Source organism: Balaenoptera musculus, chromosome 3 (genome assembly GCF_009873245.2).
Source record: "Balaenoptera musculus isolate JJ_BM4_2016_0621 chromosome 3, mBalMus1.pri.v3, whole genome shotgun sequence".
NCBI lineage: Eukaryota > Metazoa > Chordata > Mammalia > Artiodactyla > Balaenopteridae > Balaenoptera > Balaenoptera musculus.
In genome coordinates this window covers 108,981,402-108,997,878 of record NC_045787.1, presented here as the reverse complement: position 1 = coordinate 108,997,878, position 16,477 = coordinate 108,981,402, and the positions used below count along the sequence as shown (strand labels likewise).

General features: G+C 41.9%; 1 protein-coding gene across 1 annotated transcript in view; it reads right to left on the bottom strand.

Moving 5' to 3' along the window:
• Positions 1–6,027, bottom strand: part of RAD50 (RAD50 double strand break repair protein) — a 244,454-nt gene extending 238,427 nt beyond the window's left edge. The window contains exon 1 of the mRNA XM_036846296.1: positions 4,996–6,027. Coding sequence (XP_036702191.1) covers positions 4,996–5,109 — 114 coding nt within the window. The 5' untranslated portion in view covers positions 5,110–6,027. The remainder of the gene's footprint in view (positions 1–4,995) is intronic.
• Between the last annotated feature and the right edge of the window lie 10,450 nt (positions 6,028–16,477).

Sequence of the window (16,477 nt, the reverse complement as noted above, 5' to 3'; positions counted from 1 at the left end):
ATCAAGTGGGAGATTAGGAAGGCTTAACAAGGTGTTAAAGACATACTAGCTCCAAGCTGAGATTTTTCTCCTTCCCTTGATCAGAAGATTGGAAAGGAATTGACCAGAGGAATAACTTTCTTACCATGGGAGTCAGTGTTAGATGCTGCTGCAAATGTATCCCACCTAGAATTACCCTGCACCACCTGAAATAAGCCCAAAGGCAAACATGTTTTAGGATACATGCTGAAAGTAGAATTACTGGGATAAAATGTATGGACACTTTAGAAAGGTTTTGATAAACTCCATCCAAGTTAGTTTTACCATAGTTTTACTATGAGAGTGCCCACTTTACTTCATCCTCAGATACTGTTATAAACAAAAATGTTAAAATGTTAAGCTTTTTAGGGTAAGATATTAAGCAGCTGAATTTTCAAAGCTATTTTCATACTCCTCCAGCCAGTTCTGACCCTGGGGAGGGCAATTATATGAACCTTCAGCTAGTGGTAAATTTACACAAACTGATATTGCACTTGGTTTAAACCAAGCTAAAGTAAACTCAGTAAAACATGAGGAAGTGACTTTAGCATTTGCAAATATTTTAGAATGCTTTTGTGCTGGCAAAGGTCAAATGAGGATCAGAATAGCATGGATTCCAAAGAATACTTTTGAGAAACAAGAGACCCAGAGAGGCATTACTCCTGAGACACAAATCACTAAAAATTTTCAGTAAGTCAATGAAAACTCTAAAATAAACATGTGTTTAAGCCTTCCTATCTTGGTGCAATGAGCAACTGCACAAATAGGTTGCAGATTAATGCAATTGTTAAGACTTCTAAAATAGAAAAATAAAAGTGTATTTTGAAGCATGAAGAGTTAATAACAATAGGAAGCTTCCAGATTATTTCAATAATTCTTAGGCAGACATGTGTGTATGTGCCTGTGGGAGAGGAGAATTAAAAACATGCTAAAAAGTTCCTTATGTTTGAAATGAAGTTGGACATTCTGATTAATTTTTAGCATTTATAGGAAAATATGTTTACCTATGCTTAGAACTTAATGAGGGCTCCTAATAGGATACAGAATTCCAAGTCACTAAATGAAATGAAGGAAGGAAGGAATGGGGACAAAGACACCTTGATGATTCCGGAAGATGTCATAAGAAAAAAAAAAGAATATATAAATAACACAACTCAATAACAAAAGACAATCAAATTTTCCAAATAGATCTGAATAGACATTATTCCAAAGAAGATATACAAATGGCTAATAAGCATATTAGATATACAAATGGCTAATAAGCATAAAAGATGCTCAATATCATTAACCATCTGGAAAGTGCAAATTAAAACCACAGTGAGCTAGAAATTTACACCTGCTAGGATGGCTGTAATCAAAATATAGACAAGTGTTGGTGAGGATGTAGACAAATTGAAACACTCATGCACTGCTAGTAGGACTGTAAAATGTTGCAGCTACTTTGGAAGTTTAAACATAGACACACCGTATGATCCAGCAATTCCACTTCTAGGTATATACCTAAGAGACGTGACAATATATGTTTACACAAAAATTTGTACATGAATGTTCATAGAAGCATTATTAGTAATAGCCAAAAAGCAGAAACAATCTAAAGTGTCCCTCAACTGATGAATGGATAAACAAAATGCAGTATATCCACATGATGGAATATACTGGGCAATAAAAAGGAACAAACTGGGGCTTCCCTGGTGGTGCAGTGGTTAAGAATCCGCCTGCCAATGCAGGGGACATGGGTTCGAGCCTTGGTCCGGGAAGATGCCACATGCCATGGAGCAACTAAGCCCGTGCACCACAACTACTAAGCCTATGCTCTAGAGCCCAGGAGCCATAACTACTGAGCCTGCGTGCTACAACTACTGAAGCCCGTGTGCCTAGAGCCTGTGCTCTGCAATGAGAAGCCACCACAATGAGAAGCCTGCACACCGCAACGAAGAGTAGGCCCCACTCGCCACAACTAGAGAAAGCCCGCGTGCAGCAACGAAGACCCAATGCAGGCAAAAATTAAAAAAAAAAAAAAAAGGAACAAACTACTGATACATGCTGTAGTGTGGCTAAACCTCCAAAACACTATGCTAAGTGTATGAAGCCAGTCACAACAAACCACATGCTGTTACAATCCTATTTATATGAAATGTCCAGAAATAGGCAAGTATATAGAGACAGAAAGTAGATTAGTGCTTGCCTAGGGCTGGGGAGGGGAATATTAAGGGATACTGGAGAATGACTGCTAATGGAGTAATAAAAATGTTCTAAAATTAGATTATGGTGATGGTTACACCCTCTAAATATATCACAAACCACTGAATTGTGTCCTTTTAATGGGTGAATTTTATGGTATGTAAATTATATCTTAATAAAGTTGTTAATAATAATAACAAGGAGACCATAAATGAAGCTAACAGATAGGAGACCAGACTAGGGGAAGATTTACAACATTGACATTTCACGAAGGATTAACATTTTAGTGAGCATACCAATATTTAAGGATCAAAATGAAAACCAGATAGAAAATATCAGAAACCTAGAAGAAGAGTAATGAGACAAATAGGCAATTCACAAATGGCAAAACAACATGATGAGATGCTCAATTAAAACAGAAATGGAGTACTGCTTTAACCTACTAGTTTGACAAAAAATTAGTAAATTAGATAATAATAAGTGCTGGCAGATGTTGGAAAAGGGACTCTTCATGGACTCCTGGTAGGAGGAAACTGATGAAGCCATTCTGCAGCACAAAGTAGCAGTTTTTAGTAAAAGACATCATACAAGTATCCCAGAATTAGCAATCTCATACCTATCTATGGATCTATCTAAGAGAAATTCTTGCCGGAGAACACACGGAGACACTGGAAAGGATATCTGGTGCAGCACTGTTTGTGGAAGCAAGGAGTTGGAGTCCACTTAATGTCTATTTTCAGGGGACTAGTTAAGTACTTGTGGTGTACACTCTTGATAGAAAATTATGCAACAGCCAGGATTAATGAATCAGACTTACATATATCAATATGGTTTGACTTAAAAACATAATGCTGAGGGAAACAAAGAAACAGTATGAGATTTATAGCACAGCAGTATTTATTTAGATAAGTACAACAAAAGCAAAACATGACATACATTTCAAAGATACACATTTTCTGAGAAGATATTAGGAAAGGTAGTTTGTAAGAACAAACAAATATGCCACCATGGCCGCCTAAGTGTGCGTGCATGGGAAGGAGCATATTGAGAAATGGAGGATAAAAGGAGGAAATAACGAAATAAAACAAAATGACAGACTCTAAATGGACCAAGGGTTATAGTATGCCATGACTGAAGAGTATGAGTAATTCAATTCTGAAGGCCTGAGATACTAAGGAAAATAAAATCCCATGCATTATTTTCTTGTGAAAAATGTAATAAAGTACATCACATACTGGTGGCTAAACCAATGAATAATAAAGCCACGAGAAAAGAAGGTAGTAGGGAAGGCTTGCTCGGTCTTTAGCGGATTCATTCGGTTTTCAGGAACATGGAAGCAAGAAGCTGGGGTGGTGAAAATGCTGTGGATGGTGCCTACTACAACCCTCTCCCTCTCCGCCCGCAGACAGGAGAGAGGAAAGAGAGAGAACCGTACATTACAGCTTAAATTTAATTAACAGAAGAGAGAAGAGACATTAGCGAATTCCAAAGAAAAGGAATAGCTCGTTGAAAGTACATCACAAAATCAAAGAATCTGATTTTCTGGCTCATGATAAAGGTGGTATTTTCTAAAAGCAATAAATACTCACCACCACCCTGAAGAGGTTACAGAGGGGGAACTCCTGTTTTAAAAATTAGGACCTTAATCTTTTGTCAAGGCTGTTTTCAAAGTTAAGGTTGTTCAAGTGTTCTTTCAGTAATGGGCCTTATGATCAGATCCATGTGATTAGGCTGAGACAAAAGTTGAGTAAAACGGGGGTGTTCTTGGTATTGCCTACAAAACCCGTCATCACTCAAATGTAAGTCAAGTGCCTGCAGATTTAGTCACTTTACTCCTAACACTTAGGGTCTTCTCCCATCTACCCAACTGGTCTTGTGGGCACCCTGCATATATATTTTCTCTTGCCAGGGAATGGGCGACACGCGAGGGCAGGGGCTGTCTCCATAGCCTTGAGGTGGAGCCCAATTTTGAGCTGGCATGACCAAGGGCAAAGACCTGGGCATTCATCTTTCACCCTTCTGCTGGTGGACAGAGTGGACAGAAAGTGTGCTGTCTGGGATGGACTGAGTCCCCGAGTGCATCCACCCCTGACCATTTCTGCCAGCCCTGAGGTTGGGGCCCCTGCAGAGTCAGCCCGTCTTCAACTGGGCAGAGCCTTGGGGAGGGAGCGGCATCCTGGCCTAGGTACTCTCCATGCCTACGACCAAGAGATATGAGCTGCAAGCTTGCCAGCTCAGGGAACACCTGAAAGGCACCCCAGGTGCGCCCAAGTATACCAGATCTGAAAAACGTAGCCAAACAAGCCAGGTATGGGGCTGCGTGCCCAAGCAGAGGAGTTTGATATAGGTAAGAAGGCGTAAATTATGAATTCCTCCCTGCTGGGCTCAGGTGAGACACTCTGCTCAGCATTTTACATACATCCTCCCACTTTGATTTTTACAGAAACTCGGTGGAGGCGGGGGGGGTGGGGGTGGGGGAGGGGATTTGGGGGGCCTTCTACAAAAAGAAAACGTGTGCTGGGAGCGGTGGCCTGGCTAGCCCCCGCCCCACCTCGACCCCAGGCAGCCAGATCTTTGGCGCGTTTGTCCGAGCCCCCCGCCACCCCGCCCTGGGCTTCCAGCCCTGCCTGGAGAATCAAAGCCACAAGAGCCCAGCGGTACCGCATCTCAGGCCCTCCCAACCCCACCGCAGGAACCCCCGGCCACGCCGGCCCTCGCCCAACGTCCGCCTGGCGTCCCGCCCGCGCGGTCCGCAAGGAGGAGCCCGCGAGGCGACCAGGAAAGGGGTGCGCTTACCTCGCCGGGCGCGGGCTGCGGCCCCAGCTCGCCAGCCCCAGGCCCACCGCCCCGCACCCTGCGCCCCTCGCCCCGACGGCTGATACGCCGGCTGTTGGACACCGCCACTTTCATTTTCCTCAACACTCTCGGCAGGAAAGCGAAAGCGAAAGTGAAAGCGGCCGAGAGGCGGGCTTGAGCCCGAGCGCGCGGTGAACGCGGAGTGCGGGCCGGCAGCCAGAGGCAGGGGCCCGGGCCTCGGGTCTGCACGCGGCCGTCCGGGCGGCGTTCGGCTGGAGCCGCGTCCACCCGAGACGCCGCTAACCCGCCCGTTGCGCACGTCGCGGCCGCGCATTGCGCCCTCGCCCGGCTACGCGGCCTACGGCGCCTCGATCCCCCCGGGCTGCTTTCTCATCTGCCCTTCATTTAGCGCCCGCCGGGGCCTCGCAGCTGGAGGCGGGCCCGGGACCTGACTGCCGGCGGTGCTTCGTGGGTTTCTGGCCTGAGCAGCGGGTGCTGACTTGGGCGTTTGGGGGCAAGCCTCTGAGGGGTCCCGGTGCGAGGTGCTGAGGGAATTGCTGCAGGTTTCGCTCGCAGACCCCAGGGGTTCGGCGCTCCCCAGCCCAGGCATGCGCACTGGTCCCTCTGCCCAGCTGGGGGCACAGGCACCGCTGACAGCGCGTTCCTGACCACGAGGTACCAGGCTCTTCATCCTGGGTCAGCGGAGAACTAAAAGTCAATGATGTCGGTGAAATGAGGGGCGCTTCGTTTGATAAGAAAAACTGGAACAGCAAGTTTAAGGTTTGGAATCCCTGGTCTTAGTGGTGCCCATCAATACCCGAGGATTTAGAGATTCCAGGTTAAAGCCCTGACTCTGGCACTTGTTGGCTGTGTGATTTGGAGCAGAATATTTACTCCCTTAGCTTTAGTTTCTTCTCCTGTAGGATGGGGATAATAACCATACCTACCTCAGGGTTGTGGGAATTAAATGAAACGATATAAGGGAGAAAATATTTGGTATTTGCTCTTAGGCTGTAGGTGGGTTCTTTGAGGGCAGCGACCAAGTCATTGTTTTTCTGGATGCTTGGTAGACATTCTCTAATGGTCAGTTGATAAAAGGATAGTTTTCAAAGTTCGAACTGTGTTATCTTCACTTAGAAGAACTGGAGGTGGGGGGATGGGGAGGGCACTGCAGTCTTTTTGGAAGGCACCTCACACTTAGCCTGACAATTAGCCCCTATAATTATGCCACTGCTACAAAGTTTGACAGAAGTCTCTACAGCTGTGTCCAGCATCAGCCACTGACAGCTGAAAAATACTTTTGTAAGCACTTCTGTAGAAACCGAAAAACACTGTCAAGACTCCATACCCAAAAAACAATTTGCCATGTGTTTCTTTGTTATTTTTTGTCTTAGAGCAGTGTGGTAACTGGAGCAGAAAAACAAAACAAACTGCTTAATCTGCCAGAGTCACTTTGGTTTGCCTGTTTGTAATTTGGGCACATTCCCTGCGTGATGGAGGCCTTGATCTGTGACTGATGTTGTGGCTTTTCATGTGTCCTTGCAGTGTTTCCCTCAAGAGCAGGTGGGGCAGTGGGGCAGGCCAAAGGATGACCTTAGAAAAACACGTTTCCCCCTCCAGAAGATGCTGCTTTTGGTCTGTGGTATGAAGCAAAAAGGAAAAAAAAAAAAAAAAAAATCAAGGCAAGCCTTGGAGCCTCTTCCTTGTTACAGGACAATAATTCTTGACTCCGTGAGAGCAAAGTAGAGCTAAAGCTACATCAAAAGTATGTCTGGGAGATGAGGGGCAAGAAAAGAGAAAAAAAAGTCACAAGAAGATAAAGCCAAATCCTGGTTACCTTTTATAGATGTTACACATGGGAACAGAGAGGTGCCAGGAGGTGATGGCTAGCCTGGAGTCTTGGTGATTTCCCAAGGTCTAGATTTGGTCTTCAACCTTGTGGGGTCAAAAATTTCATCTTTTAGTGTTCCAGTGTTGATTAAAAATCAGCGAAGTGTAAAATCAGGATGGAAACTTATTGATTTCATTAACTATTTGCTAGACTCTATGTTAAGTGCATTACATACATTGCCTTATTTAATTCTCTCTACAGTCCTATAGTGCCGTGCGATCTTTTTTCAGTTGGGGGAAAAAAATGAAGGAAATCCCCAAGGTCACACAGTTAATACGTATATAAGTGGTAGAGTCAGGGTTCAAATAAAGGCTGATTCCAAAACCTGGAGCTTAACTATTCCTGTTAGAAGCAAAACCGCCCAGAACACCAGACTCTAGAGTCTGCCTGATGAATGCACTCTCTTGGAACTGTGCAATTTGGAGCCTAATTGTCAGAAAGTGGCTTAGCGAGCTTGAAATGGAATCGGAAGAGTGAATTATCTGCCTTAAATGTTTAATGATATCAGCCTTGGGTAGCCTGCTGTGTCTTCTTCCACAGCAAAGGTCGAATGACCTGCTGGGGGCACTGGGCACTCATTCCTCCTGGCCTGGTTGGCCCTTCTCCTTGGGATGGTGCCTGATCGACACTCACATCTTTTTATTATGCTACACGGGCTGCTCCTTCTCAGATGGACACATTTCTTTTTTAGATAAAATAAGGCCTTACTGAATAACAGTACTGTTAGGCCTTGTAAGTCCTGGAGTCCTTATTTCTCTTTATGGAAGCATATCTTTGCTCTGATTGACTTGATTTTGTATCCCAATTCTTTGAGGCCAACTCACTTTCTTTTCTTTCTTACCCTCCCTGACCTTCTAAATCTAGAATACAGTCTTATGCAATAGCAAGTTCTGCAGCAAGCACTTTATCCAGGCCTGTAGTGCTCATCAATGAAGACCTGAAAATCCAAGTCCAAGGCTAGCCCTCAAAAACTTCATCATGGGCAGAGAGTGGGGAAGGGGGTGGGGTGGAGGAGATGAGGCAACACAGCTAGAGAACAGTATAAATGGAAAGAAATGGTTAGAAAAGAAGACACCTGGTGTGATTCAAATAAAAAGGAAAAAAATCAAAAAACTCTTTTAGATACTTCATTCATTCAACAAATATTTTGTGGCAACTGCAAAATGTAGCCACTCTGCTAATCCTGGGGATTCAATAATGAGTGAAAATAGACACAGTCTCTGCCCTCAGGAAACACACTTTAGTGATGTAGTCAGACAACCAAATAATCAGTCAATTATAGAATACTATCCTAAATGTTACAAAAGGCATTTCATTCTATGAGAAGGATTTTAACTTCCGGGGGTGGGGGGTGGGGGCGGGGTCTGAGAAGGCTTCTCAGAAGAAGGGTTGTTTGAACTGGGAGCTAAGGAATGAGGATTAGTTAACTGGGTAAAGGGGCATGGGCTTGGAGAAGAGATAATTAGTGGCGGAAACAGCATGTGCAAATGTCCTGAGGCAGGAAAGAACTTGGAACATTTGGGGAACTGGAAGAAGGCTGGATTTGAACCATTGTCTATCTGATACTCAAAGGGTCAGTTGAGCCATAAGAAGAGCCCAAGTCCACAGGAGGCTGGAGAGTAAGGCAAAGCTATAACAGGTAGGGCCTTGAAGGTCATGCTCAGGACTTAGGTCTTTATCCCATGAGCACTGATGTTGTTTAAGCAAGGGGTTATATCATCTGACTGTGTTTTGAAATGACTGCTTTGTCTGCTGTGTGGTGAATGGATTGAAAGATGGTCACCAGTTGGGAGCAAGATGATGGTGGTAGTGGTAGGGGAGATGGAGAGAAATGGACAGATGTGAGAACTGTTCAGGAGGTAAAATGGTCAGGAACTTAGCAATGGATTGGGTCTTAGAGATAAGGGAAAAGGAGATACCAAGCATGACTCCCAGGTTGCGTAATTGAATGAATGATTGTGGCAGGAATGTAGGTACTCAGATCTCTCTTCAAGAGACCCTTCTACAACGAACATAGTTAGCTGAGAGCCTCCAACCACTGCACCTTCAGATCCACTGCAGTATTTACACAAGGCCTCACATTCTGGCTGCTCCCAGCCAATGAATGATCACAGTGTGGGTACAAGAGCCAGGCCATTTCTGCCCAAGGTGGGACTCCTCCAACAGGAAATCTGTATTCTGGGGCTTCCCATCAGTGTGGCCAGCACTTTCTCAGAGCTCTGCAGTCTGAGGATCTTCCTACCTAATCCTCCTTCCTTCCGTCTCCCCTTTCACAGGGGACATACCTGCATCGTGGTCTGAGTCTCTCTCTGCCTTCCCTTGCTCCCTCTCCTCTTTACACTTCATGAATATTTTTCCCATTAAACTCACACATTGAATACCATCTTGCTGTCTGCTCTAGGACTCAAACTGACACAATGATGTCCTTCACTGAGTTGGAGAATCTTGAAAAGGACCAAGTTTTGTAGGGGTTCGGTTCTGCCCATGTTGGGTGAGGTGTCAGGTGGGCAGGGGACCTCTCTATCCACTTTCCCATTCATAAGATATGTTCTGCTTTACTGTTAAACTATCAGCTATGTCCTCTGTGTGAGCTAGTGTCTTTATAAAACACTTGTTCCATGGATAACCTTCAAACCTCAGTTTAGAACTCAATACTATAACTGTTTGCCGCTAGAAAAATATAACCTGCCAATAGCAAAAATATCTCTTAACTTTCTTGAGGAGGAGGCAAAAGTCAAAAAATAGAAAGGGAGTGAGCAATTGTTCTTGAACAATCAAAAGTAAATAATTTTGCTTTGGGTGTCCCTGGTTTTCTGGGGAAAAGGACTAGTCTTTTACAAGTGTTCCCAAAGGGAAAGACATATATTTGGCAATACAGATGGAAATCTCTGTCATTCTGTACGAAAAAGAAGTTAGCATACCAAAAGGCACTCTTGTTCTGATATCTTTCTCCCTGAGCAAGGTGCCCTTGGAGAGCTGGGTGGCATAAGATGACCTTGCTGTGGAGACTTGCTGTTTGAATGAATCACCTGTGAGAGGGCAGAGCTCTTCTGGTCCAACATTGGCTTATCCCACTGAAACAGGCTTGAATACAAATCATGACTACCACTGAGCTTTCTCATAGGTCAAACATTTCCTTCACTAATCCCAGATGCCAGACAGCCCGAACCCATCTCACTGTGAAGGGTGGAGGCTGACAGTAAGTGAGTTTACATGTTTTGTTACCAAAGCTTTCGAGAAGCCCAGGTACCATTAATCTGCTTGGACTAAAAAGAAAAAGAAGTCGGTGTGGGCATCATGAATTATATTTTCCTGAGGGGTCTGCCTCTCATTAAGGGATGAATGAGTAAAAATATCTGTTGAACAAAAAGAAAAACTACCAAATGTAAAGTGAATGTACTACTTAAGTACTTTAGGGGTAGAAGACTTGTCTTTCCCTCCAAAGGTAGTTATAATTCCCCTCATGAAACCAAACAGAAAATAAAGATTAATTATTTGTAGAGTCAATAATTACATGGGGGGGGGTCAGGAAAAATAGCAATATTATTATTTTCAACACAAATTTAGTTCTCTGTGTACTTTACATGCATGATCCAGTTGAATCCTTATAAAAACATAATGAGATCGATCATCTATTCTACAGTTAAGGAAACTGAGTCTCAGAATGGTTAAGTGAGTTGCTCAAACTTATAGAACTAGTAAGTAGAGAAGCCTACTTTTGGACCTCAGGGACCACATATCTGCTCCAGGTGTGGACACGTAGCCAATAAGCTACAGTGCTTCCCAAGAGAGGATGTGCTTTGAGATGAACCTTGAACAGGGATAGAATTAGGATAATCAGAGATGAAGGAGGACGATGTATGTATGAAGGCAGGAATGTCAAAAAGAAATATAAAACTGGAAGTGTGTCATATCAGGAGTTGAAATACATTAAAATATGTGAAAGTTTGGGAGGGGGTTGGAGGAGTCTAAAAAAAAATACTGAAAATTACACAGAAGAAAATAATTCGTCTTTGTCCTCATCTTGCATATTTACTTCCAGTTTTATTTTTTAACTAAAGCTACTTAAAAACGTATACATGCTCATTATAAGGAATATAAACACTATAGCAAATACAACAATAAATGTTTTAAAAAGCTCCCCAAATCCTACTATCTAAAAATTATTACTACTAATATTAGGAAAATATTATTAGATACATTTTTCTTTGCATTTATACAGAGAGGAGGATGGATGGACAGGTGAAAAATGATATCTCAGTATAGTTTTCATTTGTATTTCTCTTATTAGGAGACAGGTGTAGAATCTTCTCATATGTTTAAAAGTCATCTATGCTTCAATACCTGTGTATTATTTATATTTCTTGCCCAATTTTCTATTGGGGTTGTTGATTTCTTATTTATTTGTAGTAGATCTTTTTATGCTAGGTAAATTAGCTCTTTGTTATATGGGTTGCGAATGGATTCATTTAATAATGGGCTGGCTTTAATTTTTAAATAGTTTCTTTCAAAAAGGATTCATGGGTACCTTATTGCTTGAATTTAATATTTAAGAATGTTTATTTCCATTATACTTGAACAATTCTTTTAAAAAATTATTATGGTAAAATATATGTAACCTAAAATTTATCATTTTAAGCTTTTTAAAATTTATTTATTTATTTACTTATTTATTTATTTGGTTGCACTGGGTCTTAGTTGGGCACGTGGGCTCCTTAGTTGTGGCATGCATGTGGGATCTAGTTCCTGACCAGAGATGGAACCCGGGCCCCCTCATTGGGAGCATAGAGTCTTATCCACTGTGCCACCAGGGAAGTCCCATTTTAACCATTTTAAGTGTACAATTCAATGGCATTAAGTACATTCAAATTGTTGTGCAGTCAACACCACCGTCCATCTCCAGAGTTTTTTTTATCATCTCAGGCTGAAACTATTTACCCATTAACTCTTCCCCCTTAGCCCCTGGTAACCATTATTCTATTTTCTGTCTCTATTAATTTGACTATTCTAGGTACCTCATATAAATGGAATCATACAATATTTGTCCTTTTGTGTCTGGTTTATTTCACTTAATGTTTTCAAGGCTCATCCATGCTATAGCATGTCTCAGAACTCCATTCCTTTTCAAGGCTAAATAGTATTCCATTGTGTGTATATATACCACAGTTTGTTTATCCACACATCTGTTGATGGACACTTGGATTGTTTCCACCTTTTGTCTATTGTAAATAATGCTGCTGTAAACATAGGTGTACACATATGTTTAAGTCTATGCTTTCAATTTGTTTGGGTGTATACCTCGAACTAGAATTGCTGGATCATGTGGTAATTCTGTGTTTGGTTTTTCTGAGGAAAGGCCATGCTGTTTTCCATAGCAGTTGCACTGTTTTATATTCCCACTAGCAATGCACAAGGGTTCCAATTTCCCCTCATCCTCACCAATACTTATTATTTTCTGTTTTGTTTTGTTTTTAATAACAGCCATCCTATTGCGTGTGAAATGGTATCTTATTTATGGTTTTGATTTGCATTTCCCTAATGATTAGCACATCTTTTCATGTGCTTATTGGCCATTTGTATATCTTATTTGAAGAAATGTCTCTTCAAGTCCTCTGCCCGTTAAAAAAACTTTTTTTTAATTGTTGAGTTGTAGGAGTTCCTTATATATTTTGGATATTAACCCGTTATTAGAAATATGATTTGCAAACATTTTCTCCCATTCTATAGGTTGCCTTTTCATCTCTTGGTAATGTCCTTTGATGCACAAAACTTTTTCCCCCAGCTTTATTGAGATGTAATTGACATAAACAAAAGTTTTTAATTTTGATAAAGTCCAGTTTATCTATTTTTTCCTTTTGTTTCCTGTGCCATATCTAAGAAATCATTTCTAAATCCAGTGTCATGGAAATTCCCCCTATGTTTTCTTCTAAAAAGTCTTAGGGTTTTAGCTCTTATGCTGTTTTTTTTTTTTTTTTTTAATCCATCTTTGAGTTAATTTTTGCATATGGTGTAAAAGGTAAGAGTCCAACTTCATTCTTTTGCATGTGGACATCCAGTTTTCCAAGCACCATTGTTGAAAAGACTGTCCTTTCCCCCTTGAATGGTTTTGGCATTTTTTAAAAAAAAATCATTTGACTATATATGTGAAGGTTTATTTCTGGGCTCTCTATTCTATTTCCTTGATCTGTATGTCTGTCTTTCTGCAAGTACCACAGTGTTTTGATTACTGTAGCTTTATTTTATTCTTCACAACTTGGCTACATTTTATTTCTTCTTCTTGCCTAATTATTATGGTCAGAACTCCCAGTACAGTGTTGAACAGAAGTAGCCAGATGAACATCCTCGTCGTGTTACTGATCTTAGGGGATGAGCTTTCAGTTTCACCAGTGAGTATAACATTAGCTATGGGGTTTTCATAGATGCCATTTGTCATGTCGAGGGAGTTCCCCTTCTATTTCTAGTCTGTTGAGTGTTTTGTTTTTATCAAGAAAAGGTGTTGGATATTGTCAAATGACTTTTTTTTTTTTGGCCGCGCTGCGTGGCTTGCAGGATCTTAGTTCCCCGACCAGGGATCAAACCTGTACCCCCTGCAGTGGAAGCATGGAGCCCTAACCACAGGACCACCAGGGAATTCCCTATCAAATGATTTTCTGCATTAATTTATATGATCATTTTTTAAAACCTTCATTCTATTAATGTGTTGTATTAATTGATTAATGTTTGTACATTGAACTTCCCTTGTATTCCTGGGATAAATCCCACTTGGTCACAGTATGTAATTCTCTTATTATACTGCTGGATTTGGCTTGCTAGTATTTTGTTGAATATTTTACATCTATGTTCATAAGGGATTAAATCTATAGATTTCTTTTCTTTTGATGTCTTTGTCTGGATTTGGTCTCAGGGTAATGCTGGCCTCATAGAATGAGTTAGGAAGTGTCTTCTCCTCTTCTATTCTGGGGAAGAAGTTGAGAAGGATTGGTGTTAATTCTTCTTTAAATATTTGGTAGAATTCACCAGTGAAGCCATCTGATTCTGGGCTTTTCTTTGTTGGGAGGTTTTGTTTATTAATTCAATCTCTTAAGTCTGTTCAGATTTTATTTCTTCTTGAGTTGATTTTGGTAATTTGTGTTTCTAGGAATTTGTTCAGTTCATCTAGGTTATCTAATTTGTTTGCATACAGTTGTTTATAGTATTCTCTTATAATCCTTTTTTCTGTAAGATTGGTATTAATTTCCTCACTCATATTAATACTGTCTTTTATATTTATTAGGTAGTTCCCTTTTTCCGTGTTCTTTATTCCTTCATGTGGATTTGCATTGCTGTTGTCCTTTTTTTTAAAATAAATATATTTTATTTTATTTATTTTTATTTTTGGCTGCATTGGGTCTTTGTTGCTGTGCCTGGGCTTTCTCTAGTTGCGGTGAGCGCGGGCTACTCTTCGTTGCAGTGCGTGGGCTTTTCATTGTGGTGGCTTCTCTTGTTGTGGGGCATGGGCTCTAGGCACGCGGGCTTCAGTAGTTGTGGCGCACGGAGCATGCTCCGTGGCATATGGGATATTCCTGGACCAGGGATCGAACCCGTGTCCCCTGCATTGGCAGATGGATTCTTAACCACTGCACCACCAGGGTAGTCCTGCTGTTGTCCTTTCGTTTCAGCCTGAAGGACTCCCTTTAGCATTTCTCATAGAGCAGGTCTCACTTCTTTCAGAGTCATCAGCCTTGTTGTCCATTTTCTCTGTTTCATCCATTTGTTTTCTACAGTAGTTGCCAAAAATCTTTGAACAGGGAAATAAATAGAGACCTTCACCCTGTCTGCTGTTTGCCAGATATGGGAGTAAGCAAAGAGACTGTTTCAGATGTTGATGACTTTCTAGTATGGCTAAAGAGCTGAGGGGCAATGTTAGAATCTTCTGTTTCTTTCCTTCCACCGATTTTTAAAGTGTATTGTTTTAAGTTATGCTGCTTTCTTGTTTGGTTAATTTTGGTGAAAAATATTCATAGGTTTTTACTTTTTTATGCTCATTTTGTTTGGTCTAGGGGAGGGCAATTCTATGATGACATTTGTCGTTTTCAGAACTATTTCATTCATAATCAAAGGTTACATGATTATGAATACAATAGTTCTGAAGTTTCAGTAGACTAGCCCTGTGAAATACTGATACCGCTGCATGCATTTAGCAGACTCTCCTTGATGTATAGAGTGTATGTCCACACCTCCCCTACACATCCATGAGAAGAGTTTCTCATGTGAGACTTCTGGACTTAAAAGAGTCAGTCTGGTGCCTGGCTGTTGCCTTCTGGCTGGCCCAGCAGAGAGATGATGTCCCAGTGTCTCTGGAAGCCTCCTGCACACCTGTCCTCGAGATGAGGCCCCTTCTTCCCAAGGTGAGACCTTCTGGGGTGGGTCTGCCTGAGACTCCAGGAAGACATGATTTCTGCTGAGAAACCTCTGACGTGTCATCCTGGGCATCCTTTCTCAATCTCATAAGACTTTTATGAGGATCAAATGAAAATATAGGTGTATTTTTCCAAAGTGCTTTCTTAGCAATGGCACACAACATAAGGTATTGTTAATGTTGAATTGCATCAAGCCTCTTTCTGTCACCTTAAAAAGCCCTTTAGGAAAATCAGTTAAATGACAAACACCTAGGGGAAAGATTTGTTGTGATATTTACCACCTGACAGGGAACATGGCCCTCTGCCCAAGGCATTCATCATCACTTATTCTAGGTGTTAAGCAGACTAATTCTCTTTGGCAAACACCAGCCCTTCTGGAATTCAGGATAGTGTTCCAGGGAGGTCTGGGAGGAACTAGTTGCCAAGAATAGGAAAAGATTATGGGGTACACTCCTGTTTGCACTTTGATCTGTGGTAGAAAACTTTTTATTATTTTTAAAATCTGAATTGTTCCTCCACTGCCTTTGCTTTGTCCTTTGCATTTCTATGGGTATCCTGGTTTCTAATTCTTATGGGCATTAACTGAGCACCTTACCATGCACCAAACATCCCTGTGGGTTCCTTGAGGGGAGATCCCTGGGCAGGATAATCTGGTCAGTTTCCTAAAATCATGACTGATGGAAACAAGTCACACAAGAGTCCAGCAGGCCTGCACAGAGGCCTTGGATTTTTCAGATACTTGGTTCAGCCCGGGAGCAGGGACTTGGGCTATTGCCCTACCACTGGAAGAGCTTGAAGCATTCAGGTAATTATGATTTTTGCGCCCAGAAGGTCACAAATGACTGATCAGTGGCATTGAGAATAAGAGAGAAAACTCAGAACTGCTCATTTGAGCAACAGGAGAAAGAGCAGGAAGGACCGTAATTATATTCCGGAGGCACTGTGATGTCAGTTAATCAGGAACCCTGCACAGAACCGGGTGTGAGGAGAGTAGAGAAGCTAACACTGTTATAGAAACCAAGCTTCCTTCCCTCCCCGCCTGAGTTTGATGCTGCTCGTTTTGTTATGCTACACGCTTTTTGAGTTATCTGTCCAGCCCTGGAGCTTTTTACCCATGTCTCTACACATTCCAGCTCAGATGCCCTGTGACACATTACATCTATCTTGTGCACCACGTCCAATCCCCAGTCCC